The sequence below is a fragment of the Tilletiopsis washingtonensis genome (genome assembly GCF_003144115.1).
Source record: "Tilletiopsis washingtonensis strain MCA 4186 unplaced genomic scaffold FA09scaffold_20, whole genome shotgun sequence".
NCBI classification, from domain to species: domain Eukaryota; kingdom Fungi; phylum Basidiomycota; class Exobasidiomycetes; order Entylomatales; genus Tilletiopsis; species Tilletiopsis washingtonensis.
In genome coordinates this window covers 432,074-457,237 of record NW_020312017.1, presented here as the reverse complement: position 1 = coordinate 457,237, position 25,164 = coordinate 432,074, and the positions used below count along the sequence as shown (strand labels likewise).

Sequence of the window (25,164 nt, the reverse complement as noted above, 5' to 3'; positions counted from 1 at the left end):
GCCTCTCGCTGCCGCAAACACACACACGCGACAGAGCTCTGAGCCGGACGCAGCTCAGATCTCGTCCAGGAACGGCGTTATGCTGGACGACGTGCGGCCGATCAAGCTCGCCTTGCCCTTGGCGCGACTGAGCCCGCGGCCGGATGCGGAGACGCGAAGCCTCCTGCTGCTGCGCCGCGCCGCGCCGGCGGTGCCTGAGCTCGCCAGGGGCGTGCGACCAGCGCGCGCTAAGAGTGCCAGGGGGCGCCGTCGTCCGTTGCACCGGCAGCGATAACAGCTCCTGCGGCACGCTCACTCTCGCACAGGGGTGGCTATGATCATCACAATTCAGGATGGGGTCGTCGTCAAGGTCTGTATGGGTACAGGCGGCGTGAAGTGGAAGCGCGGCGCGGCGGCCCGGCGCTTAGTCTGAGAAGGCTCAAGTGTCAGCCCAAGGTCGGAGGCTCGCAGCACCAGTCAGCGCCTGGCATTCTACTCACGGCCAGCAGCGGCGGGCGCAATCGTGCCTCTAGCCCTGCGCTCCTCGAGCGTGAGCTTCTCGTGCGCGTACAGCGGCTCGCCCTTGTCGATGTTGCGGCGGCCCACGAGGCGGCCGGCGTGGTACGGAATGAGGCGCGCCTGGTACGCCGCGTGCTCGGCGTTGCTGACCGAGAAGACGGCGTCGAGCTCCTCGAGCGTCAGGCTCTTCGTCTCGGGCAGCAAGAAGTACGTAAAGACGGTGGCAGCCATGTTGCAGGCAGCGTAGAAGGCGAACGCGCCCGTCGGCGTCAGGTCGTTGCGCATCGCCGGCCACGTGAGCGACAGCACCTGGCGGAGACCCATTCGTGAGCCGAGGAAAAAGAGAGAGGCACAGATGTGGACTCACGCCGTTGAAGAACCAGCACACGGCGACGGCGAGGCTCATGCCGCTCTCGCGGACCTTGAGCGGATAGCACTCCTGCAGGGCGCAAAGACGCGTCAGTGTCGCGTCGCTAGCCATGCATTAGATTCTTGATCCTGCTTACCGCGCTGTATGTGAAGGGCTGGATGCGAGCGAGCGTCAATCATAGTCTGATGCTACTTTCCGAGCTTTTTGAGACTCACGACTGGGCCTGCGGTAGGCGAGTAGAAGAGGCAGTGCAGGTACGTGCCGAGAGCAACGCCAGCAACGCGGCCCGTCTCGCTAGGCGCAAGGAAGGAGAAAGCGGTGATGAAGAGTGCGCAGCCCATGAGGGGGTAGCCGATGAGCAGGAGCGTGCGGCGGCCGAGCTTGTCGATGGCCCAGAATGCGGGAATCGCGCCGAGCCAGTTGAGGGTGCCCCAGCCGAGCGACGCGGCCAGCGCGCCCACCTCTGTTGCTCCAGCCTCGAAGAAGATTTGACTGCCATAATAACTATCAAGTATGGTCAGCCCTGTCCGCGGTCCGGCCCGGCCTTCTTCCCCCACACTCACGCAACCACATTGACACCTGGAGAGAACGGTGGGCTGTTAGCCAAAGCAAGTGACCGCCCCGATTCTCTCCAAACTTCCCGCAGAACTGTTGCATTAGCATCGTCCAGCTGCTGCTCTGAGCGGCCAGGCGGTTGCGAGGAGTGGCGAAGAGCTCGAGGAGTCCGATACGCGACTTCTGCCCGTGCATGATCTGCGAGCGCCGCGCGAAGGTCGTGTCAGTAAGAGTGCTGCGCTCCCGCAAAAGCAGTCCCGCGCTACATGCAGTCCCACGCTACGTGGAGCAATTAAATTTGGCAGACCACTTACCTCGCGCTCTGCCTGGAGCAGCTCGCTCGCGAAGTAGAGGTCGCGCGCGGCCTCGAGCGGCGTGTTGCGGATCCTGCGCATGGCGTAGTATGCATCTGCCTTCCGGCCCTTCGACATATACCATCGAGGTGACTCGGGTGAGAAGAAGATCAGGGAAATGACGAAGAGCGGAGGAATAGCGGCCGAGCCGAGCATCAGACGCCAGCGCAGGCCTACGATGCCGCCCTGGTCGGGCACGAAGTAGAAGGCGATGGAGGCGACGTATCCGAGCATGATGCCGAATGCCGTCCAGGCCTGAGCGCACCTAGCGTGAGCCTGAAGCATCGCAGGCTGAGCGCAGGTATCTCACCTGCCACTGCGATCCCAGAGCGCCTCTGATCTTCGCAGGTGCGGTCTCGGCTGCGTAGATCGGAGTCGTCGCGCTCTTGGGAGCAATGCCGGCGCCGAGAGCGATGCGAGCGATCATGAGGTGCCTGTGGAGTGCTTCAGTGTTGGCTCTCGCTTTTCTGGTGCTCCCGTGGTGACGAACCACCACGAATCCGTGACCGCGCTCCAGATACACGTGATCGACGCGATGGCGCAGGTGATGGCGATGGTTCCGCGGCGGCCGAAGTAGTTGTTGAGCGGAGCAGTGAGGAACGAGGCCAGCAGTGCGCACGAAAAGTACGGTGCGGCGGCGACGATGCCCGTCACCCAGCCGCCGTACTCGTCCTCGATGCCAAACTGCTCGGGAAAGAAGAGGAGCGCGCCGCTGATGACACTCTGGTCCATGCCTGCGGCAGAGCGCGGAGTGTGAGCGCAGCAGATCACACCGAGGCGAGGAGGACATACCCTGCACGGCGGCGGAGAGCGAGACGGAGAGCACGAGCAGCCAGAGTGCCTTGGGCTGGCGGTACGGGTGGTCGCGCTCGCGGCGCAGTGCCTCCTTGTCCTCCTCGGTGAGCTCGGGCGCCTCCTCGAAGAGCGTCGGGTTCTGCGCCACGATGGCGGCGCGCGCAAAGAGGTCGCGCTCCTCGCTCAGGCCGGCCTCGTCGGCCCACTGGCGCGCACGCTCGGCACACTCGGCACGAGTGAAGCCCTCTGCGACGGAGAGTGGGTCAGCGGATGCTCGAGCGCCGGAGACATTCCAGGCGATGTCCAGGCGTTTGGTCACTTGGCACGTGCGTCGCGGTGCAGCAGTGCGCCCTCGCCGCCGCACCCGCGAACATCACTCTCTACCACCAGAACCTCGTCAAATCACTGCGCCTTCTGCCGGTCTCGACTCGCGAATGCCGCCTGTGCCCAGCTCATCTCGTTCATCAATCTGGACGCACTCAGCGGGTTCGCAAGACGCGCATTCTCGTCCTGAACGTCGACCTTGCGCGGCAACTCCTCGTGCGTGTCGTGTGCGGCGGACGTGCCGAGCTGCAGCGACGTGCGGCTCAGCTTCTTCTCGCTCTGCGGCGGCGTGGACGGCGTCGACGCGGCCATGGTGTGTGTGGTGTGTCTTGATTCGGAAAGGTGGGCCTGCCTGCGTCCGCGACGCCTAGCGAGCCTTCTTATACGCAGCCTGCGGCTCGTGTGAGGCGGGCACACGCTCCAGGGCCAGGCACAATCGGACCGGGGACCCCGCACTCTCCTCGTGCTCAGCAGCGGCAGCGGTGCAACTTTAGTCCCTTGCCAAGCCGTGCGGAGAATGATGGCGCCGGTGCAGAGTGAGTGCCCTGGGGCCGGTGTCCTCTCTCTTTCCGTGCCTGTCCGCGCCATGCGGTCGGTCTCCCCACTCCGCCACGGGAGAGCATCTTGCCATGCCGCCCCAGCCGCCTGGAGCGGCTGCGGCGGGCGGCAGCAGGCGGCAAACCGAGCATCGGGCCTCCGAAAGCGCTCGCACATGACGGAGCGGCGGCGGGATGCACGGAGGATGCACCGCGGCTCGGAGTGCGGCCCGACGGTGCGTCATGCGACTTCACCTGTCCATCCTCTGCGCTCCCGCGCTGCGATCTCCCTCACGACCGAGGCTGCGGCGGTGGACTGGCGGCGCATGCATGCTGCGCGGCGGCCGCAGCGCAAGCAGAAGACGCCGGCTGCGGTCACGGCGCAGGCGCACCGCCGCGCGCGTTCAGCGCCCGCCGCAGCGAAATCGCCGTCGGGGCTTGGCGTTGACGTCGCGTGCCGGCAAGTGCGCTTGGCATCCTGCGGCCCCGCGCGGTCGCTCTCCTCTCCTCTTTCTCCTCTTCCCCTCTCTTCCGAAGCACCCAGCAGCTGCAGAGACACTCAAGATGACCGCGCGTCACGCGCTACGGCTCTGATGCCGGAATGGGCGTGGGGCGCCATGAGGCCTGCCGCCTGCTGGTGCTTGCTGTCAAGGCTCTCTTAGCTCGCCGCCCGATCGGCTGCCGGGGGCTGCGCCTGCACCTGCCTGCATCACCAGCGAGAGCAGCGAGCCAGCGCTGCTGCTGTTGATGCAACCCCAGCGCGCAGCCCGATCTCGCCTTACCCCGCACCCACCGCAATCACTAGCTGTGGGCGCAGTGAGACAGCTCAGGGCCGCCATGTGCTGGGCGTAAGGAAGTTGCTCAGCCCCGCTGGCTTAGCCTGGGAACGCATGAACCTGTGCTTCCTCAGCGCTCAGGTGGAGGCGACACCAGGCTGGGCAGAGGAAGCCAGAACGCTGCTGTGCAGTCGAATGGCAGGCCCGACACGCCGTCACACCCTGCACGTGCTCGTAGACGGCATGGCATTGTGACAGGAAGGGAAAGCGTACAGGTCGGCTCGCAGTAGAACGACTCTCTGCCGAGCGCAGATCCAAAAGAGGACGGCAGACTTCGTCAAGCGACATGGCCGCCGTGCTCGCTGCGTGAGCCCATGAGCTCCCGCGCGCATGAGGCCTGCTCATGCCGAGAAGGGCGCGAGCCGAGCCTGGCTCTTCTCCGACGCCGTGCGCAGCTCGTAGCCGGGGCCGGCGGCCTGTGTGATGTAGCGCACCCATGCTGTGGCGTGGTGTAAGTGCAGGGCCACGCAGATGGCTGACAGGGCCACTCACGCAGCGCCTGGTAGCCCGACTTCTCGACGATCTTAAGATACCGCACCTGGATGCCCGAGACGGTAAAGTACGGAATCTCAAACTTGATCGTGATGGGTGCTTTCCGGTCCATCGTCTCCTCTGCGGGGGCAGTGAGCAGTGTGCTAGAGGACAGGCGCAGCGCTACGCACCGTTCTTGACGGACGGCAGGCCGAAGTGCGCCCGCATCAGGAACTCGCGCCCGCCGCCGAGCTGCTTGATCTTCCACACCATCGCCGACTTCTCGGGCGCGTAGTGCACCGAGCCCGTCGCCGCCTGGAGAGACGTGTCAGCGTGAAGATGCTACGATGCACGCTCGGACACGCACGCGGAACTTGGGCGAGTCGGCGTCGTCTGGGACTGGCACGTGGATCTCGACGTTGTTTGCCGTTGACCGCCGCTTGAACTGCGCCTTGACCTGGAGAGGCGACTGTCAGCATCTGCCAGGCGCGGCACTCCACGCACTGCGCACCTTGACCATAAACTCGATGCGGCTGCCCTCATGCCGCTCGACGACGGCCTCGGCCCACACCAGCGGCTTGACCTGCGTGCTGAGCCGGTAGCTCATGAGCTCAAACTCGCCGTCGGGCGGGATGAACGAGATGGTGCGGTCGTTCTCGAAGCGCGAGAGGCGCACGCATTGGTGGAACTTGACGTCCTCCATCTCAATGGCCTTGCCCCGTGCCGCTGCGTGCAGAGTCAGCGCAGCGTCGCCAGGCTGCACACTCTCTGCACTCACCCCGCCCGGTGCTCTCAAACATGACCTTGTCGTTGAGGCCGAGGCGCAGCTCCGGCATGCCCGACAGGTAGCACTTCATCTTGACGGCGCCGAGGATCTCGGAGCGCACTACGTTGCCGTTGGCGTTGACGAGCAGGTTGACGCTCTCGACGACGTCGAGGAACACCTCGTTCTTGCGGTAGCGGATGCCCTCGCTGCGCCACGACACGGCGTTGGTGACGGCCATCGGTGGCCGCACCTGCACCTCGAGCTTGTGCGATTCTTGTGTGATGTACCTGGGCGCGCTGTCAGCAGCAGGCCCACACCGGCACGAGTCGTGGCCCATGTCTTGCTCTTGACCGCCAGAGCTGTATGTTGCGCGCAGGGCGCAATAGCAGCGCAGTCCTGTGCGTCTCTCTACTCCGCCCCGCGCCGTCCATTCCTCAGCCCCCGCAGCCGTGGCACCACTCACTCCTGCAGAATCTTGCTCTCCGTCGTCTGCGGGTAGCCAAAGTCCATCATCTCGTCGAGCAGCTCGTAGATGATGACAAAATTGTCGCGGATGCTCTCCTCCTCGAGCTCCTTGAAGTACTCCTCGAGCACGGCGGCGAGCTTGTGCAGGAAGAGCAGCAGCTCGGCGGCGTTGGAGTTGCGCCGCGAGAGCGCGAGCACTGCGGCGCGCGTCAGTGTGCTGCGAGGGATGGGGCCAAGCGAAGGACAGGGCCAATCGCTGCGGTGCGCAGAGCACTGGCAGCGCTGCGTAGAGCGCCAGCGTGCGTTGAGCCGCTGGGTGACGGGCCAGCCAGTCCAACGCTGCCAATGCGTGAAGGGCCTGCGCAACGGCATGTCCCTCTCTAGCCGCTCCGGCCCGGGCTGGCTGCGGTGCCGCAGCTCTCCCTCGTGCGAGTGCCACGCTGTCCAGTCGCGCTCGCATCGCTGTATGCCACCTGCCAGCCGCGCTGCCGGTCCGGCTTCATGCCAGTCCCGCCAGTCTTCGCCTCTACTCACAGTACAGGTTGTTGTGGCGGATGAACATGTAGTTGATGCCCTCGCTGGTGAAGCAGGGACACACGGCCGCGCCGCCGCTCTCCTCCTCCATGTCGAGCAGCAGCGGCAGGAAGCGCTCGACATGCGCCGGCTCAATGTCGTCGCGGTACGAGCGCTGGATGAGCGACTTGCCCTTGATGTCGACGATGGCCACCGTCGACGCCATGCTGGGCGAGGTGGGGCCGCGGCGCGGCGGCGAGGTGAGGTGAGGCGAGGGGTGAGCGGTGCGCCGAGGGCGAAGAGCTGCGGCGGTGCAGCAAGTGCGAGCGAGTTAGAGCAAAGAGCTGTGCACAGGCTGCTGCTGCTATGCGTGTGCTGTGCTGTGCGCTGGGTGAAGTAGCTGCAGAGAGTGTCGAGGTGAGGGTGAGAAGGCGTGCAGCACGACCTGCAGAAGCACACCTCGCCCTGGCGACGCGCACGGGGCGCGCTGTGTGATGTTCCCACGCCCACGCGCCGCCAGCACACCGCCGGCGACCCGGCGGCTCGGCGGCGCGTCCACGCCAGCAGCACCCGCTCCCGTCCCCTTTTCTGGCTACGGCTCAAGCTCGTCGCGCATAGCGCCCCGCGTCCACTGCAAACAGCGTTGAGTGAGGCAAGACAAGACATTCAGACTGCAGCCAGCCCTGCATACCCCTTGTCTAGGCTGGCAAGGTACCAGCGCGCACCCTGCGCCCAACATCGTCCCCTCCCCGCCCCTCGGTCGCGCGGGAGCGCGCTCTGCCGATGCGGGAGTGGGACTGCGGCGACCGCTGGACGTTGGACAGCTGAGAGGACACCGTCGGTGGCAGGCGAGCAGGGACCAGCTCTCCGCCTGCGGGACAGTCGAGCACCCTCAGTTCCGACCATGCAGCATGCTCTCCTTTCTTGCCAATCCTTGACCCATGATCAAATGGGACACTTCGAGACCACCGAGCTCTCTGCATCGGCAGCGGTAGGGCGGCAGCTCCGTCGTCGTTGTTCGGGCTGCTCTTCGCATTCTGACGCCGAGCTTGTGTGACACGTAGAACGAAGGCGGCCGCACGAGGCTGTTCGCCAACATAGGCTGCATCTGCACATCGGTCGCAGTAAAAGTCACCCGGCGTAAGCATCGATGCCTGTTGGCGTGGGCACCGAGGAACGCTTCGCCTCGTCTCGATGCTGGCATCTCGGAGGCGCGCGCAATGTCGGGACGACCTGCGCTCCGGCCCCAGGGAAGGGCGCTCCGGAAGCGGCCCGTTCGAGAGGGAGTCGAAGGCCTGCGCCTGCAGATCAGGCACACCCGCCGTGGGCGTGCAGCGGCCAGCGGCACCCTGTCCGAGGCGCTGCAAGCCTTGCTGCGCCTGCGTCTGCAAACTGCGGCTGCGGCATGAAGCGAGAAGAAAGCAGACGGCGGCTCGAGCGCGGCAGCGCGCAGCTCGAAGGGCGATGCTACGGCGCTGGCGGCTGGACAGCTGCGCTGTGGCTGTGGCAGCGGCAGCAGGCGTGCAACGCAGCGCTGCAACTCGTCACCGCATGTCGTCGCCGTCGCCGTCAGTGAGCAGCATCAGCGCAGGAGGGCCGGGATGCTGGCAGCTGTCGCTGTCTGGCCCGGCCTCAGCGCGGCCGCATCCAGCCGAGCGCTGGCCCGCGCCGCGCCGCGCGTGAGGATCGGCCTGGCACGGCGGCACGGCGAGAACAGCGAGGCCGCAGCATCGCAGAGCACCACGCCGAGCACCGCTGCCGCGCTGCCCTGCGCTGCCGGCTGGCATCATCATGCGCGATGCCGCGGCCGAGGGCGCATCGCACCGCACACGGGGAGTGTCGGACGCGGCACCGGGCGTCAGCCACAGGCCGCAGCGGACCCTCCCGGCCGCCGCGGCTTGACAGCGCTCGTGCCGCGCACGCGGTGCGACCATGCGAGCGCCGGCACGACGGCACTGACGCACGCTGCCGATCCCTCGCGCCAAGCGCGCACGCGTGCAGAGGTGCAGCGAGAGCGCAGAGCGCAAACGAGCGGCAGAGCGGCAGCGGCAGCAGAGGAGCACGACACGACGCTCTAAAGCGCCGAGCGTCGGCGGAGCAGCGGCGCGGATCAGCGGCTCAAAGGCGTGCATCGCCTCTGCGAACCGCGGACGGCTGCGCTAGGACGAGGAGAACCTCGCCGGTACGGCAGCGGCAGAGAGTCTGATGCTGCAGCGCTGCGGCTGCAGGTGCAGAAGCAGGATGCGGTGCTGGACGTTGCAGACGCAGCACGGGTGCAGCAAGCGCGGCGCAGCGTGCAGTGCACCCGAGCCTTTTGCGAGAGCGAGCACGACGTCGCTACGCAGCCGGAGCGATGCGGCGCGAGGAGCCGCAGCCGGCCACCGCCCGCCTCGCCTCGCCTCGCCTCGCCGCCGCCGCCGGCCTGCTCCTCACCGTCACTCCATTCCGCTCCACTCACACTCGCTCCCTGCTCCAGCTCATTAGAGAAGCACTTGCGCGCTTGGCACACTTCCGTGCTCCGGCGTCATCTCTGCAGCACGCTTCGCCTCCTATCCTCGCGGCGCACGTGTTTCGGCACTGCCCGCCCGCAAACTCCACAGCCTCTGCGGCGCCCGTCCGTGCTCCAGCGTCTCGTCCATCACCTCGACAGCTGCGTCGCTCGCACCCGCAGCGTCTGTCTTGCCCACACGCCGTTGCCGTGGCGCCGCTCTGCTGTCCACCGGTGAGCCCCAGCAGCGCCGCTCGCTGCTCCGCACGCCATGGGCCAGCCCGGCACTGCGGCCGGCGCCGTGGCCGGCATCTTTGCCGGCCTCGCCGTCATCTTCTTCGGCTACAAGGCGTACGTCAAGTGGCACCACCACCGCGTGCGCAAGCTCAACGAGCAGACGCTGCCGCCGATCCGCGAGCCGCCGCCCGCCTACGTGAGCCACGGCGGCGGCGGCTCGCCGTACGCGCCGCCCTCGACGATCGGCACGCTGTACGGCGAGACGTGGCGCAGCAGCTGGCGCGGCAGCAGCGGCAAGGGCAGCCCCGGCGGCACCAACGCCTCGCTCTCGGACATGCGCCGCCTCAGCTCCAGCGGCCTGCTCGTCGCCAGCCCGACGGGCGGCAGCAGCCACTACGGCCTCAGCGGCGTCGCCACGCCTGCTGCCGAGAGCTCGGCGCCCGGCTCGCCGCTGAGCCCCGCGGCCGACTTCCTGCCGCCGCAGTTCCCCGGCGAGGCGCACGAGGCGCACCTGCGCAACTCGAGCTCGAGCAGCACCAACGCGCTGCAGCGCTCCTACGCCGGCTCCATCTACTCGCACTCCAACGTCGGACACGGCAGCTCCGGCGGCCAGAGCTATGACGCGCAGCAGGGCCCGCCGCCGCGGCGCCACTCGTACCTGCCGCATCTGCCGTCGAACCGCGAGTCGATCCACATTGTGCCGCCGCAGCCGCTCGGCTTCGGCCTCGGCGGCCTTGCGCAGGCCGTCGACCAGAAGACGCTCGCCTTCTCCAAGGGCAGCGGCATCGGCGACGGCGACGAGTTCACCACCGGCCTCGTGTGGGAGGGCAACGACGGCAGCGGCGGCGCCAACGACTTTGGCGCCGCGGGCGGCAGCGCAGCCGCAGCGGCGCGCATGCGCGAGATGGAGCGTGCCCGCTACCTGGCGCAGGGCCCGGTGCGCTCGGCGTCCAACACGACGGCCGGTGCTGCGGGCGAGGGCTGGTCGACGCCAGACCACCCGAGTTCGCGCAGCCTGAGCCCGGCACAGCTCGCCGGCTCGTCGTCGCTCTCCTCCTCGTCCGACGCCGGCAGCTCGCCGCGCCCGACGCGGAGAGCACCGGCGAGCAGCTCGCGCGACCCCGTGCTGGCCAAGCCGCTGCCCTCGCAGCCCGGCGGCGGCTCGCGCTCGTCGCACACCGTCGCGGCGTCGCACCTGCAGTCGCCGCTGCAGCTCGTCTCGCAAGGCGCCGCGCCGTACGCCACTGCAGATCGCTCGACGCCGCCGTCTCTCGGCTCGCACGGCGGCTCGCCGATCATCGGCGCCTTCCGCTCCAGCCCCAGCGGCGGCCCGCTGAGCGACACGCGCGGCTCGACGCCCGTGCGCAGCGCCGGCACGCCGGAGCTGGCCTCGCGCTCCGACTCGGGCACGGGAGGCAGCAGCCGCACGACGGCGTCGAGCAGCGTTGTCGACGGCGCCGTTGACGTGCCGTCCGAGGAGCTGCCGGCGCACCGCGGCCGCAGCTTTGCCGTGGGCAAGGATGGCCAGCTGCGCATGACGGGCGCCGCCGAGGAGGCATGGCGAGCGCCCGGCGTGGCAGCGCAGGCCTGACGGCCACGCTTGCTCTCCGCTCCGACGCTCTGCCGATCCCTCCGCTCTCCGCTGCCTGCGATGCCAGACCGCCAGCGCGGTGCGCTCGCCGGCTAAAAGCCGCTCTTCCTTGTGCATGCTTGCGAACATACATCACTCTGCCTCTTGCCTCGCCATTCGCCACGCCCCCAGGACTCCACACTGCCAGCTTCCACTCAAGCGCTCGCCACCCCTCTCTGCGCCGTTCACCCACTAACACACACCCCACTGTCTCTCTCCACACCCTCCACTCTAGCACATTCTTCTCCCCCCACCCAGCGCCTACTCATCCCACCTGTCTGTCGACCCCCACGCCAGCGCCGTGCCCCCCTCGTGTGCGAGGCGCGCGCTCTGCAATGCCACTGCTGCGCCATCCTGCCGAGCGTGTGCAAGCGGCATGCACCGCGAAGCGCTTGCTCTGCCGCACCGTGCCTGCGCTTCCCCGCACTTCGGCCCGGGCCGGACGGCGAGGCGCGCGCCGAGGCGCCGCACTGCTCCGGTGCACGCATCTTCCCTTCCCTTCCCTCCACCGCGCCCGCCATGCCGCTCTGCACGCTGCACCTCCTCGCCCTGACGGCGGACGCCACGCCCGAGGCCTTCCTCGCCGCCCTGCGCAGCGCCGGCGTCGCCGCGCCGCTGTTCGCCGCACGCGTGCACGCGCCCGTCATCCGCGCGCTGGCGCTCGACGGCGTGCTGCTGAGCTGGACGCCGTGGTCGCTGCTGCTGCTGCTGCCCGCCGCCGCCACGCCCGTACGCCTGCGCGACGACCCGGCGCTGGCGCGCCTCGCCGACGTCGAGTACGTCGTCACCTCGGGCGTGCCGTCGCGCCTGCTCGGCGCCTACGCCGCCACGACGCGCCGCCTCAACGCGGCGCCCCGCCCGCGCCTCCAGAGCGACGCACGCAGCCCGGCGCGCACCGTGCCGGGCAAGGTGCCGTCGACGTCGCAGGTGCGTAGGCAGTGCGGCGGCAGAGCGAGCGTCGCTGAGTGAGCCTGCGCAGAACCTCGAGCCGTCGCCCGAGCTCGATGCGCTCATCGAGCGCCTCGACCGCGCCGGCACGGGCGCGGCGCCGGTGTGCATGCTCAACCTGCTCGCCTTCCGCAAGAGCAAGGAGGACGTGGCGCGCTACCACGAGTATGGGCAGCAGTTCAACAAGGTCGCCGCGCCCTTCGGCGGCGAGCCCAAGATTCTCGGCAGCGTCGTCAAGCCGCCGGCGCAGGCGACTGCCGCCGGCTCGTACCCGGACTCCCGAGGCCGCCCGGATCGCACGGAGCCGTGGTGGGACGAGATCTCCATCGTGCACTATCCATCGCTGCGGCAGTTCAACGACATGGCGAGCAGCAGCGCCTACCAAGGCATCAATCGCGAGCTGCGGCTGCCTAGTCTGAGGGTGAGTCGGCGTCGCCTGCCGCCGCAACGCGCCACGATGCTGACTCTGACGCGGCGCAGGACACGACCATCATCTGCACGCAAGAGATACCCCTGTAGCTCACTTTCACTGCGCACTGCATAGATCACGCCCACTGCTCACCGGGTCCCACTGCCTGCTGCCCCGCCGAGTGTTGTCACTGTGAGGTCGCGACAGCAGAGGTGGAGGTGACTTGGGGCGCATGGCCGCCGCGCGGGCACGAGGCTCTCGCAGGCGCGCCGCGTCTGCCAGCCTTGCTTTCGCACGTCGACCATCAAGAAAGCGGGAGCGCGTGCCGTCGGCTACGCATGGCCACACCCGCACAGGCGGCGCATCGCTCGGCGCCGCCCATCCCCGGACTGGTGCTGCTGCCGGACCTGCTGCCTGCCGCCTTGTCTGGCGCCCTGCTGGACGACGTGGCGGCGGCGCAGTACTTCGATGCCAGCGCCGGGCGTGATCAGGTGATGCTCTTTGCGCGCGCTGGAGCTGCACTGCCGCAGTGGGCGGCACACATGCTCGAGAGCGTGGCGGAGCTGTGCCGAGAGAGACTGGAGCCCGAGCTGTGGACGCTGCTATTTGACGCGGCGCCGCTCGACGGGCGCACCGACGGAGCAGGCCGTGAGCCGCTCGGCGTCCAAACGCCAGGTGCAGGCGCAGGGCCGTCCAGCAGGTGCGAGTGCTGCTCATGCATCTGCCGCATCTCTGACCTCTCGCTTGCAGCGTGAAGGCCCGCCAGCTCATCCTCAACCTCTACGCGCCGGGCACTGGCATCTCGGCGCACATCGACCTGCCCGCGCGCTTCAGTGACGGCATCCTCGCCCTCTCGCTCGGCAGCGGCTGCGCGATGGACTTTAGGCGCGGCAGCGAGCAGCGCGCCCTCTGGCTGCCGCCCAACTCTGCGCTCGTGCTGAGCGGCGAGGCGCGCTGGGAGTGGAGCCATGGCATCGCCGCGCGAGCGGGGGACTGGGTGTGTGATGCGAGCGGCGAGGACGACGACGATCTGTGGGGCTCTGACGAGGAGGAAGAGCAGCGTGCGTGGCCTCTCTCGGCACTCACATGTGCTTCGGTGTTGACGCTTCAGCAGCAGACCCAGCCGCAGGCGCCACTTATGTGCCACGCGGCGGCCGGCTGAGCATCACCTGCCGTTGGCTCAAGCCGGGCGCGGACGTGGTGGGCGCGGCAGACGGCGACAGTGCAATGGCAGGCCCCTGATTCACTGGGCGTATGCGCTCCGTCATGTTCTCGACACAGTGTCTGTTGTGCTGCTGCCTCTGGCGAATGAAGAGCGCAGCTCGAGGTGTGAGGGCCCCTGCAGCAGAGCGTGGGAGCACGGGGCGCGCCTCAGCCTCGCCTCGCGGCCTTCGCGGCGCTTCTCTCCGCGCTCAGCGCGCGTGAGGGCCTCTTCATGCCCACCACGACAGCAACTGCTTTCCAAAACCCTTGGCGCTCGCATGAACGCAGCTCTGGCGAGCAAATCCGCCGCAAGCTCATCAGCGGCGCCTGCGCAGCCAGCAGACGGCGCCGCGGCCGCGGCCGAGCTCGGCGAGCTGCTGCGTGCCGCGCGGCTGCTCGCCGGACATGCGGATAGCTCATTGCGCGCGAGCAGCAATGCAGCAGGGAGCAGCGAAAGCACAGAGCAAGGCACGTAGCTTCGGCACCGAGGGTGCTTGCTGCTGAGCTCATCCCGTGCTTCTGCAGTGCGTGAGCGGCTGCTTGCACGCCGCTTGACTGCTGCGCAGGCGCTGCTCGATGGCCAAGGCGTCTCGATCAGCTCGGCAGCGGATGCGAGCGCATCTGAGGCAACGGCACAACTCGCGCTGCGCCTTTTGAGCGCCCTGCACGCCTCTCTGCAAGCGTTTGAGGCGTCGCGCGCCACAACCTCCACCGCCGGCTCCTCAAAGCGGGCGGCAGAGGCGTTCGCACCGCCGCCGGCACTGGGCGCGCTCGACCTCAAGGCTCTGCACACCGTCGTGGCGCTCGTCGTGGCGTGGAAGATTGCGCTCGTCACGCGGCGCTACGATGCAGCCATGGCCACGCTGCGCGGAGCGCCGGCAGCCAACTCTGCGTCGCGCTTCACCGAGCTGCCTGATCCCGGCGTCGCGCGAGCCGCCCTGCGCGCGGCCAGGGATCAGCTGAGCTCTCTCCTGCGGGACGTATCGCCACTGCTGCCGCCTGCGATGCTTGCGCGTCCAACAGACGCTTCCGCATCTGCCCCTGCGAGGCCGCAGCCTATGAACGACGTCAGCTCGGCGTTCGTGCGCAGCGCCATCCCCGCGCTGCTTGGCACCTACCTCAGGCTCGGCTGCGGGCCGTTGTGCGTCGAGAAGGGCGAGCTGCGCGAGGCGCAGGCGAGAGCCGAGGCTGCTGCTGCCGAGCGCGACATGGTCGCTATTCTGCGCAAGTGCGTTGCCGAGAGCCGGCTGCCACGAGACTCGGTCGCTGACTCGCGCTGCTCAGCCTCTCAACACGCTCAGCCTTGACTGCACTGTCGGGCAGCACGGCATTGCCCGCGACGCAAACCTCATCAGCCCGGATACCAGTCGCTGCAGTGCCGCCCTTCGTGCGCACGGCAACTGCGCGCCTCACGAGCGCTCAGCTGCTGCGGACCGACGGCGTGCGGGCGCTGCTCGAGGCGAGTCTAGGTTCTGCGGATGGCAGCGACGAGGATGCGTCAGCACAAGCTGGCGGCAGAGGCAACGGTACGTACCTCGTAAAGGGCGGTCTGCCCACGCGCCAACTGGCTGACTTGCGTCTTGCGATTCCTGCTCAAAGCTGGATTGAAAGCGCTTGAACGCGTTGCACTCTTGCTTACGACTCCTCCGGCTGGCATGCCCAGCGAGGTGCGTGCATATCGGGAGTCAGCGTCATAGATTGCTTGCGGTTGACGCTCTTCGCAGGTATTTTTGGAGGTTGTCCTCCCGCAGCTCCTGACGTGTCTGTCGACTGTGCCGCCGCAGACGCCGTCCGAAGAGGCGATGATCGCCACGCTCGTGACGGCGAGGCAAGCACAGGCATGCGTCCTTGCACTTCAGCGCCTTCCGACGGCGCTTCTGCACAAGACAATGCGTCAGCACGCGTACCGCGTGTTTGAGCCGGCCGAGGAGCTCACAAGTGGCTCGATCGTCGCCTCGCCAGCTCAGGTCTTGTGCGCCGTGTCGTTGCTCAAGAGCATCATCGACTACGCGCCGCCCGACCCGGCGTTCATCTGCACGGTGCTGCGGCCTGTTCTGCCGCAGCTCTTCGTGCTGCACGCCTTTACGGCGTCGGCTGCAGCGGGTAAGCACAGGGTGCGGAATGCGGACGCATTGGACGCAGCAAAGGCAACGCGCGAGCTGTTGGGCACATGGCTGCGTCTTGCCGAGGCAGACGAGGCGGCGGCATTCCTCAGCGACGGCCGCGACAGTCTGCTCAGGCGCGCTCGCGCGGGCATCGGCGAGCCTGGCGCGGAAGAGGGCGCCGCGGAGCAGTGCTACTGGGCCGCGGGGCCTGCTGTGCAGTTTGGGTGAGTCATGTCGAGCTGCGATCCGTGCAGGCAGTTCTGACCTGCTCCCGTCCTTGCAGCCCGCTGCGCAAGCCCACAGCAGACCTCTCTTCTGCGCTCGCCTCGCTCACGCTGTCGCGCGACGCAATCTTCTCACAAGCAGAGGGCGACGACGACGATAGGCGAGAAGAACTGCCCTCTGCAGAGCTGCTTGCCATGATGGGCCTGCGCCCCGATCCCGCAGTCATCGTGCAGCTGTTGCAGTCGGCGCGACGGACCGACGTGGCCGCCCAGCTGCTGCCCAAGCTGTTGCACGCTTATACTGCAGGAGAGGCACGCAGTGCTGCAGACGGCGACGGGCCAGGCTCGACCAGGTGAGGGCCGGCGATGCACTTGCTTGCGCTTTGCATCTGCTGACAGTGCGCGAGCAGGCTTGTGCTCCTGCTGCAGCTCATCGTGCTGCTCATCGACGCCTTCCAGGAGGACCTGCTGAAGAGCAAGCCGCGAGACGTCTTGATTTTCGTCGACTTTGCGCTGGGCGAGCCCGTCGCGGATGCGCTAAAGGAAGAGGCAGAAAAGGAGAAGAAGCCGCTCATCACGCCAATGGACGGCGGCGACTCGCTCTTGAGCGCGCCTGAAGGCGAGAGCCTCTTCAGAGCTGCTGCGACGACAGACGACGGCACGCAGCGTTCGGAGCAAGCCGGCGAAGGCAGCGAAGAGCTGCTCGTCACGGCACTCAATCTATTGCTCGCGCTACTTGAGGGTCAGTCTACAACGAGCGGCCACGAGGCTCACATCGCTGACGCTGCGCTTCTCTAGGTCAACCGGACATGTCGCTCTCTTCGGCGCCACTGCTGAAGGTCATCGACGCAAAGATCGCGAGCCATGTGCGCCACTCAAGCAGCGACGTACGCGCTCTTGCGCGCGAGGCTCGCCTCGTGCTCACCGCCAGGGCCTCGCAAGAGCTCTCGGGCTCGAACGAGGCTATAGGAAGTGGAGATCCGCTAGTCGCCGGGCGCAAGAAAGGGCGCGAGACGTATCAAGAGGCACTGCGGCTGCTGCAAGACCCGATCGTGCCTGTGCGCGCTCACGGCCTCATTTTGCTTTCGCAGCTCGTTGCAGCAGGTGACGGCAGCGGCCCGAGGCCGTCGACGCCGAGCTGTGGCTTGATGGACCCGGCACTCGAGCCCGCGGTCCTCGACATCTTCATACAGGCCGTGCAGAACGATGAGAGCTTCCTCTACCTCAATGCCGTCAAGGGCCTGGCGAGCCTGGCGAACAGCGGGGGCCGACGCATGCTCCGCCGGCTCGTCAGCACGTATGTCGGCGATCTGCGCGGCGCAGCGATGCAGCAGACGGAGCTCGATATGCGTCTGCGCGTTGGCGAGGCGCTCCTGCAGGTGGTGCAGCGGCAGAGCCAGGCCCTTGCGCAGTACTGTACGTGCCCATGGGCGTCCGGCGGCACGCATGTCTCGCTGACGTAGCCGAGCGCAGTGCCAGACGTTCTGGCGCCCTTACTGGCGGCGCTGCGCGATGTCAAGGTGCCGACGACGCTGCGCTCCTCGGTCATTGCGCTGCTCGGCACGCTGGTCGAGGCTGTGCCGCTCGACCTCGCTGCGCAAGGGCACTCAGCCGAGCTAGCCTCTGCGATGCTCGACCTCCTCGCGCTTGAGATCGTCACCCGCAAGCCCGCTGTGCGGCCGCGCGAGCGTGACGGATCGGACTCGGACGATGAGGCGCCCGTCGAGCCTGCAGCGACGAGCACGGACACGAAGCTGCCGCAGCTGCGGCGCGGCGCCATGCTGCTGCTTGCGCTGCTCGTGCGCGGCACACGGCACCAAATCGAGGCACAGCTCGAGCAGCGCGCGAGTGCCGAGGACGACGCCGCAAACGGCGGCGGCAGGCTGGCAGGCTTGCGCTTGCCCGGCGGCGGCGCACTGCCTGCGCTCGACGGAGGCCGAGCTCGTAGCGTGGTGCAGCCGACGCCGCTGCTACTTCCAGCGCGCCTGGTCGAGCAGGCGCACACAGTTGCGCAGTTTGCGGCGTCGCGTGACATCGATCCGCTGCTGCAGCACCAGGCGAACGATCTGCGCGAGGAGTGCGAGCTGCTGCGCGTCGCTCACGCATCGCTCTGACGCGGCTATGGTCTGTAAAGAGGCAATGTCATCGCTCCCTGCACGTCCCGTCCGCGAGACTCGCAGAGGGGGGCCTCGCGCTGTGGCGAACCTGCGACAGATGTGACGGAAGCTGATCGATCGCTGCGGGACGCGACTCACCCGAGCGCTCGCTGAGCAACCAGGCCCACCCCATGCTGCGGGCACAGGCACCCATGCAGCCGCTCAGAGCTCCAGCTCGACATCGAAGAGGCTCGCGTCGCCCGCTGCGAGCAGAACGCTGGACAGACGAAGCTCCACAGCTTCGTCGACCGCAACGACAGCGGCCATCTTCTCCATCGCCAGCTCCTCCTCCTCCGACAGAAACGCGAATTGCGCGTCAAGAAGGCTCTCCTGCCCGCTTGCCCGCAGCATCGTGGCCAGACGCCGCTCGAGAGCAGCATCCGTCACAGCGAGGACGACGGCAGCAGCCTTCTTCCTCGCTTGAGGCACAGACACCGCAGCGACCGCGACGGCTGCGACATCCTCCTCCCCGTCCTCCTCCGACGCAACAAGCTTCACATCCCCGAGGCTCTCGTCCCCCACGCGCAGCAGCTCGGCGAGATAGTGCTCCACAGCATCACTATCGCCGGGGCCCGACTGCGCCTCTTCAGTCTCCTCCTCGCCAAGCTCGGGCATTTCCATCTCCATCAGGCTCTCCTCGCCCCCCTCCTGAAGCGCAGCGAGGCTAGCATCCGCCGCCTCAGCGACGGTGGACTCCGGCAGCACGACATGGATCAGACTCTCGAAGTCTCCAGCCTCCCGCAAGATGCTGGCCAAGCGACGATCCACTGCTGCGTCCAGCGCATCACCCTCCGCGGCGACCGTCTGCTGCTCCTCAGCGGCAGAAAGAAGCTCGATGCTGCCATCCACCAGGCTCTCCACGTCGCCCGCCGCACGCAGGATGCAGGCAAGGCGACGCTCCAGCGCTACATCCTCTTCAGCATCCACTGCATCCAGCACAGGCACGTCCTTGACGTTGCCTGCAGCATCCACAGCGGCGAGGACGACGACAGCAGCGGCAGCCACACTCGCCTCCAGCTCCATTTCCGCCTCCTCGTCGATGCGCGTGAGCACGTGGAACGAGTGCGCCTCGACGGCCGCCTGGATACGCGCAACGACGGCGAAGAAGTCGGATGTGGGGCTCATCGTGACAGATGGGCGGGACGTCTGGGCGGAGTGGACGGCAGGAGTGCGGTGCGGATGAGGCAGAAGCACGAGAGACAAAGGCGGAGAGCTGGTGCGGGTGAGGCAGCGGCTGGCAGGGCGGGTGGATGTGGATGGAAAGTGGGCGCTGCTAGCTGGGGCGCGGGCTGAGGCCCTCTACTTGTGCCTGTGGGCGCGGCCAGCGGCGGGCGAGAACGCGACGCGTGGCCGAGGGCGAGGGCGGACGCGACGCGGCCGGCGCTGAAGTAGCCGCAGGCCGCAAGAGCGGCACGTGAACGGCTGCGGCAGGCCACAGGCGGCCCGTGCGGCCGGCCACAGGCGGCCCGTGCGGCCGGCTGCGCGCCGTGGGGTGTCCGGCGGGCCGGGATGGACGAGGTGTGCACGGTGCGGCCGACGACGACGACGCCGCCGCCCTGCAGCGCATCGGGCGCCGTGTGGCATCACGCGCGGCGCTGGCGGGTGGGAACAGGCGGCGGCATGACAGCTCATCGGGGCGGCGGGCGCGAGGACGCAACACTCGACTGGCGGCGTGCCCGGGGACGCGTGCGCGTCGCCCCGAAAGGCGCATACTGCCGGCGTGCCTGCACGGCGCCGGCGGCACTTCTGGGCATGACGACGGCGGCGCCTCCACTTGAATTCCGCGGCCGAGCAGGGTCGAGCGCCGCCTTCCTCTTCCCGCTCGAGCCGGCGTCTTCGCACTGCGCTCCCCATCACCCACCACCGCACACAGCATGACTTCCAGCCGCTTCTCGCCCGCACACCTCTTCGACCTGACGGGCCGCGTCGCGCTCGTCACCGGCGGCGCCACGGGCATCGGCCTGATGCAGGCGCAGGGCCTGGCCGCCGCCGGTGCGCGCGTCTACGTCGCGGCACGCCGCGAGGAGGTGCTGCGCAACGCCGTCGAGCAGTACGGCTTTGCCGGATACGTGACGGTCGACGTCACCGACAAGGAGAGCCTGCAGCAGCTGGCCAAGGAGATGCAGCAGAAGGAGGGACGTCTTGACATTGTGTGAGTGCGCAGCGGGCGGGGAGCATCGCCAAGGGAGAGACGCAGTCGGTCGCCGAGCTCAGACCGAGCTTCGAGCGTCGTCAGCCCTGGAGCAGCGCTGCTTCAAGGCAGTCGATGCTGCACGCGCAGCTCCCACAGATGCCTCGGCACCTTCGCCTGTTCCTCAACTGACGCGCCTGCAACAACAGCATCGCCAACGCCGGCGGCGCCGGCCCCACGCACCACGGCGCCGACACGAGCTTCCCCGACGGCTCCATGGACCCGGCCAAGAAGCTCGAGAAGCTCGCGCCCGAGGAGTACACAAAGCAGCTGCTCGAGGCCAACAGCTTCCAGAACTGGACCGACCTGTTCAAGTGCGCGTGCAGACGGCAGAACAAGCGGTCGCCGGGCTGACGTCCACCTGCCGCAGCCTGAATTCCCACTCCGTCTTCTTTACGGCCGTCGCGCTCCTGCCGCTGCTGGCCAAGGGCAGCGAGCACGCCAAGGCCAGCGGCAAGAACTACACGTCGTGCTTCATCACCACTGGGTGCGCAGCACGTGAGGACTACGCTTCTGCCTCCGCTGACGTGCCCTCCTCTCAGCTCGATCTCCGGCGTGGTCAAGCAGTCGCAGATGCACTACGGTGCGTTTTGCTCGCTCCAGATCAGTTGTTATGCCTGCTGACCATCCTTGCCCACAGCGTACAACGCCAGCAAGGTACGCTGCAGCGCTGCGGCGCAGTCCTCTCCTATGCTCATCCCCGCTGTAGGCCGCCGCGAACCACCTGACCGAGACGCTCGCGTTCGAGTTCACCAACACGACGACGGCGCGCGTGCGCGTCAACGGCATCCTGCCCGGCGTCTTCCCTTCGCAGATGACGGCCGACTCGAAGGACTCGACGACGAACAAGAGCGACCTGAGCGACAAGCTGCCGACGATGAACGTGCCCGTCGGCCGTCCGGGCACCGAGGAGGAGATGGCTGCCGCCACGCAGTTCCTCGCCGCCAACGAGTACGCGCACTCGATGCTGCTCACGCTCGACGGCGGCTTCACGGCGCACGCCCCCTGAGCGGCAATGCAATCGCGAGTGATACCACACGCGGCTGAGAAGGCGTGCAGGCGGCTCTGCGCAGGCATCTGTCGCGCCAATGTCCACGCGGTTTGCGAGACGTACCGCTTGGTACTGGATCCAGATTCTGGGCCCAAAAGCAAGCAAGCATGACGCTCCTGTGCGCTATGGTCGTCATGGAGGTGTGAGCGCACCTCGCGTCGGGAGACACGCGTCGCTACAGCGGGCGCGAGACACGCGCTCCGCGGGAACCTCTCGCCGCCGCAGCGAAGCTCTCCGCGAGCCGACGTTGGGTTAGCGGATGCTTGACGAGCGGGGCCCCATGCGTGTGCGACTTGTCCCGACGTCGCCTGAGCCTGTCCGATCGCAGCCGGGCGGCCTTGCCTGCGCGGTCGGCCAGCTGCCACGCCGCCTCTGCCGGCGCTGCTGCGTAATGGCAGACACGTCAGGCGCTTTCACGCCTGGCAGCAGCAGCAGGCAGCCGCCCGCGCGAGCGCCCCGCTGCCATTTCTCCGGCTGGCGACGGCTGCCGCTGCGCAGCTCCGCAGATCCACGCTGCTGCGTGCTGCGCAGGCTGACAGATGCTGATGGATGCAGGACGACAAAAAGGCGACGAGTCCGAGTGGCTCGCAGCGCTCTGACTGGCCGCTCGTGCGACCAGCGCTGCGGGGCGGGCTGGGAGGCGCCGGCGGCGGCGTGAGTGGTCGTGCGCGCCCTGGCCAAAGATCGGCTGCCTCTTTCGCTGCTTCACACGGGGTGCTGAGTGGCATCAGCCTGTTGCTGACGTCGAGAGCTGGATTCCGAGGCTGACCCGAGACCGGCTGCGCGGCGGATGCTCGGTGGGGCGGGCGGGGCGCAAGCCGGAAGCACCGCGGCCGGAGCGGGCTGCATGCTGCGCCGCCGTGCTTTTGCCGCCGTCAACCTCAAGCGTGGCGCGCGGCCAGTCACAGCCGGCGCGCGCGCGAAGCGATTCACTCGGCGCAGCGTGCAGCGCAGCTTGCCGTGCCACCACCACCTTCTCCGCTCCATCCACGCCGCCGTGCCGCACCTGCCTTCGCTCTCCACTCTCATTACACACACCACACCATGTCCGAGTCCAAGACCATCACGCAGGCCGAGCTCGAGGAGCACCAGAGCCAGAAGGACCTCTGGCTCCTCATCGACGGCAAGGGTGAGCAGCCGCGAAATTCGCTTCGGGAGTGCCGCACGGCGGCGCATTGGCAGCCCACACCCGCTGGTGCCACAGGCGAGGCAGCGGCATGGCTTGCGAATGGGCAGCTTCGGTGTGCCTCGCCGCTGCAGCCGCACGCCGCGGAGCGATGGCTGTCCTCCAGCCCTGCGCCTTCTGCGCGGCCCCCGTGCGGACGCAGCAGGCGGCCCTGCATGCAGCACCAGCATCTTGCTGCGGCGGCTGCGGCCCCGCACACACGTCTGCGAGGCGACTGCGTTGCTGCGTGTCCTTCAAAGCGACTCAGCAGGGCATGCGCAGTTGGTCTCGGGCTGCCGAGCCGCCGAACCGCGCGGACCGGCCTTTGCGCCGGATCTCCTGTTGCTGGTATGCTGCTGGCACGCAGTGCTATTCCGCCGCGCTCGCACCGCACAGCTCTGCCTGCCAGCCTCGTGGGCCTCAGGTGTTGTAGCCAGCGTTCAGCTGCGAAGACGCTGCCTCAAACCGCGCTTTTCGGAGCAAAGCTGCTGCATCGTTGCGCGCAAGCATGCGCCACCGCGCAGTGCTGCGAGCACGTTGTGCCACGAGGCAGCTGCGTGGCGTGGGCAAAGCCCAAGCGGCGCATGTCCCGGTTCACACTCCACGGTCTTGACCACACCGAGACTGACGCGCCTCGCGCAGTGTACGACGTCTCCAAGTTCATGGACGAGCACCCGGGCGGCGACGAGGTGCTGACGTCCGAGGGCGGCAAGGACGCCACGGAGGCGTTTGAGGACGTGGGCCACTCAGACGACGCGCGGAGCCTGCTCGGCCCCATGCTCGTGGGCAAGATGGAGGGCGCCGTGGAGAAGCCGAAGACGAAGACGAGCCAGGTGAACAAGGACCCGACGAGCGCGACGAACAGCAAGTGAGTGTTTCAGCGCGCGTGGGGCCGCAGCTATGCATGCAACTGCGGCAGTGCAGCCGTTGGGCCTCGTGTCTGACCTTCTCTGCGCAGCCCGCTCTTCATGTTCATTCCGCTCATCCTGCTCGGCGTGTACGTGGCGTACAAGAACTACGCCTGAGCGCGCTGTGCTGGCGCTCGACGGGCCAGTGCGTGGCGGTCTGCGGCGACAGGCGGCAGACCAGCCCTGCTTGCGTCCGCACGCAGCGCCAGTCTTCGCTGTGGAGCTTCTCGCGAGGCTCGCGTAGAGTAATGCACCCATCTTCGACAGATCTCGGGCCTGTTCACTGAGAGCGCAGCAGCGGCTCGCCGCCCTCGCAGCGTGTGCCCTCCACTTGTGTGTCAGATGCTTCGATTGTCGCGAGGTGAGCGCAGCAGCCAGAGGCCCTCAGTCCGTGTCCATGGCCTCGGCCGGCTGCTCCTGCGCCCACGTCACAAAGTCATCAATCACAGACGGCCATGCCGCTGACGGGGTGCAGCTGTCAGCTGTGCTTGCTGTGTTCCTGCATCGCGCCCTCCTCTCACCGTCAAAGTCGTGGCTCTTGAAGTCCGGGTCGATCTCCCGCGTGAACTCCAGAAACTGCTCGTGCTCAGAGGTCAGCGCCGGCAAGCTGGCCTCATCTGCTCGCAGCCCGGCCTGCACTGACCAGCGTCCATGTGTCCCGGCTGATGGCGCGCCCGCCCGTCTGTGTGGTCAAAAACTTCTCCCACATGTCGAGCTGCCGCTCCGTGAAGCTCTCCGGCCCCCACGTGGGCGAGTACGGCATCAGCAGGCGCCAGAAGGCCAGTGCTGTCTCCAGAGCTGCGGCGCGCGTGTCAGCACGTGGAGCAGCAGCTGCGACCACCAGCCTTCCTTGTCCTGCGGCCACTCACACAGGCTCTTCTGTCCCTCGTCCCGTGCGTAGGCATAGCACCACTCATACACCCGCGCGAAGAGACCGCCCTTGCCCTCGCCCGCCAGCTTGCCCTTCACCGGCCGGTCGCCGCGCAGGTCCTCCAGCAGCGGCGGCAGTGCCTCCTTCATGCTCTCGAGCGAGTCGGCGCCCAGCTCGCGCCAGCCATCGACGAAGCCGCTGCGCGAGAAGTGGCCCATCGACGGCGAGCGCAGGTAGAAGGAGAGCGGCAGCATCACGACATCCTCGGGCGAGATCTCGAGTGAGGAGCAGAGTGCGATGGCGCCGCTAATGCCGATCTCCTGCGGGTCATCCTCTGCAGGGCGTGGTGTCAGACTGCGTCGTGCGAACCGCATACAGAAAGTGCAGGTAGGCCGGCACCTAAGAGCGGCAGCCGAGCCCAGCGGTCGCAGCTGGCCTCTTCGTCTCCAGCGCCGCAACACCTGTGCTGCAGCTCAAACACATGTCGCCTGCGCTGCAGCATCCGGCCCTCCGACCGCCCTCACAGGCTGTCCTCGCACTTACCGGCGAACTCCTCAAACACCTTCTCGAGGCGCCGCTTCTTCTCCTTCTCCTCCTTGGAGTCGCCCTGCGCCGCCTCTGCGCGGCGGCCGGCGTCGGCGTCTTGGTAGAAGGCGTCGATGGCGGCGTCGAGGCGCCAGCCGGCGGCCTTGAGCAGGCGCGTGGCGTCGGCGGCGGTGGCGTTGGTGAGCGCCCGCAGCTGCTTCGTGGCCGCGTCGCGCGTGGCCGTCTTGCTCGACTGCCGCGAGCGTCAGGCGGGCGAGGTGGAGGTGCTCGGCGCGACGAAGACTTACCATGGCGCCGGAGTGCGGCGGCGGCGGCAGGCAGAGGTGCAGGCGCGCGGCTGACGTGTATGTGTGAGCGGCGCGGTCTGTGCTACGCGATGCCGCTGTCGAGTGTCGGGTGAAGGGCTGAGGAGGGAAAGGAGGAGCGGGTGGTGATGCACGAAGGCCGGACCGGCGGCGCAAGGCAGCGAGCGCTTCATCGCGTCGCTGTGGCGCGTGCACGGCCAAGTCGCGTCACCGCACGCTTGCACGGGAGTCGCCCGCTCGCGCGC

General features: G+C 67.8%; 9 protein-coding genes across 9 annotated transcripts; 5 read left to right on the top strand and 4 right to left on the bottom strand.

Annotated features, from left to right (window-relative positions):
* Positions 1-471: 471 nt before the first annotated feature.
* On the bottom strand, positions 472-3,207 carry FA09DRAFT_352394 (hypothetical protein; the record flags this gene model as incomplete). The annotated part of the gene is made up of 11 exons (XM_025744830.1): positions 472-807; positions 866-937; positions 1,005-1,022; positions 1,084-1,372; positions 1,432-1,447; positions 1,486-1,621; positions 1,738-2,031; positions 2,087-2,210; positions 2,267-2,510; positions 2,569-2,817; positions 3,051-3,207. The coding sequence occupies 11 exons, from the start codon at positions 3,205-3,207 to the stop codon at positions 472-474; spliced, it is 1,935 nt and encodes a 644-aa protein (XP_025596194.1).
* Positions 3,208-4,439: 1,232 nt separating this feature from the next.
* FA09DRAFT_331845 (putative clathrin assembly protein AP47) lies at positions 4,440-6,906 on the bottom strand. The gene is made up of 8 exons (XM_025743203.1): positions 6,504-6,906; positions 5,968-6,166; positions 5,517-5,791; positions 5,250-5,464; positions 5,106-5,195; positions 4,930-5,053; positions 4,760-4,879; positions 4,440-4,706 (listed from the first exon to the last, which is right to left on the bottom strand). Exons 1-8 carry the CDS (start codon positions 6,706-6,708, stop codon positions 4,609-4,611), a joined length of 1,326 nt encoding a protein of 441 aa, XP_025596193.1. The 5' UTR covers positions 6,709-6,906; the 3' UTR covers positions 4,440-4,608.
* A 2,335-nt stretch (positions 6,907-9,241) lies between these two features.
* On the top strand, positions 9,242-10,798 carry FA09DRAFT_340848 (hypothetical protein; the record flags this gene model as incomplete). Its single annotated transcript, XM_025744365.1, has 1 exon — positions 9,242-10,798. The coding sequence occupies one exon, from the start codon at positions 9,242-9,244 to the stop codon at positions 10,796-10,798; it is 1,557 nt and encodes a 518-aa protein (XP_025596192.1).
* A 558-nt stretch (positions 10,799-11,356) lies between these two features.
* Positions 11,357-12,304, top strand: FA09DRAFT_340847 (hypothetical protein; the record flags this gene model as incomplete). Its single annotated transcript, XM_025744364.1, has 3 exons — positions 11,357-11,764; positions 11,817-12,206; positions 12,266-12,304. 3 exons carry the CDS (start codon positions 11,357-11,359, stop codon positions 12,302-12,304), a joined length of 837 nt encoding a protein of 278 aa, XP_025596191.1.
* Positions 12,305-12,532: 228 nt separating this feature from the next.
* FA09DRAFT_340846 (hypothetical protein) lies at positions 12,533-17,840 on the top strand (the record flags this gene model as incomplete). The annotated part of the gene is made up of 10 exons (XM_025744363.1): positions 12,533-12,894; positions 12,945-13,255; positions 13,923-14,625; positions 14,682-14,923; positions 14,997-15,064; positions 15,122-15,726; positions 15,786-16,079; positions 16,137-16,468; positions 16,525-17,142; positions 17,200-17,840. The coding sequence occupies 10 exons, from the start codon at positions 12,533-12,535 to the stop codon at positions 17,838-17,840; spliced, it is 4,176 nt and encodes a 1,391-aa protein (XP_025596190.1).
* A 204-nt stretch (positions 17,841-18,044) lies between these two features.
* Positions 18,045-19,007, bottom strand: FA09DRAFT_340845 (hypothetical protein; the record flags this gene model as incomplete). The annotated part of the gene is made up of 1 exon (XM_025744362.1): positions 18,045-19,007. The coding sequence occupies one exon, from the start codon at positions 19,005-19,007 to the stop codon at positions 18,045-18,047; it is 963 nt and encodes a 320-aa protein (XP_025596189.1).
* Positions 19,008-19,756: 749 nt separating this feature from the next.
* FA09DRAFT_300894 (NAD(P)-binding protein) lies at positions 19,757-21,082 on the top strand (the record flags this gene model as incomplete). Its single annotated transcript, XM_025740351.1, has 6 exons — positions 19,757-20,034; positions 20,223-20,387; positions 20,444-20,560; positions 20,616-20,656; positions 20,714-20,730; positions 20,783-21,082. 6 exons carry the CDS (start codon positions 19,757-19,759, stop codon positions 21,080-21,082), a joined length of 918 nt encoding a protein of 305 aa, XP_025596188.1.
* A 1,056-nt stretch (positions 21,083-22,138) lies between these two features.
* FA09DRAFT_331843 (putative cytochrome b5) lies at positions 22,139-23,371 on the top strand. The gene is made up of 2 exons (XM_025743202.1): positions 22,139-22,253; positions 22,932-23,371. The coding sequence occupies exons 1-2, from the start codon at positions 22,169-22,171 to the stop codon at positions 23,159-23,161; spliced, it is 315 nt and encodes a 104-aa protein (XP_025596187.1). The 5' UTR covers positions 22,139-22,168; the 3' UTR covers positions 23,162-23,371.
* A 210-nt stretch (positions 23,372-23,581) lies between these two features.
* FA09DRAFT_322049 (hypothetical protein) lies at positions 23,582-25,027 on the bottom strand (the record flags this gene model as incomplete). Its single annotated transcript, XM_025741041.1, has 5 exons — positions 24,902-25,027; positions 24,612-24,846; positions 24,067-24,402; positions 23,841-23,995; positions 23,582-23,776 (listed from the first exon to the last, which is right to left on the bottom strand). The coding sequence occupies exons 1-5, from the start codon at positions 24,902-24,904 to the stop codon at positions 23,582-23,584; spliced, it is 924 nt and encodes a 307-aa protein (XP_025596186.1). The 5' UTR covers positions 24,905-25,027.
* Positions 25,028-25,164: the final 137 nt, after the last annotated feature.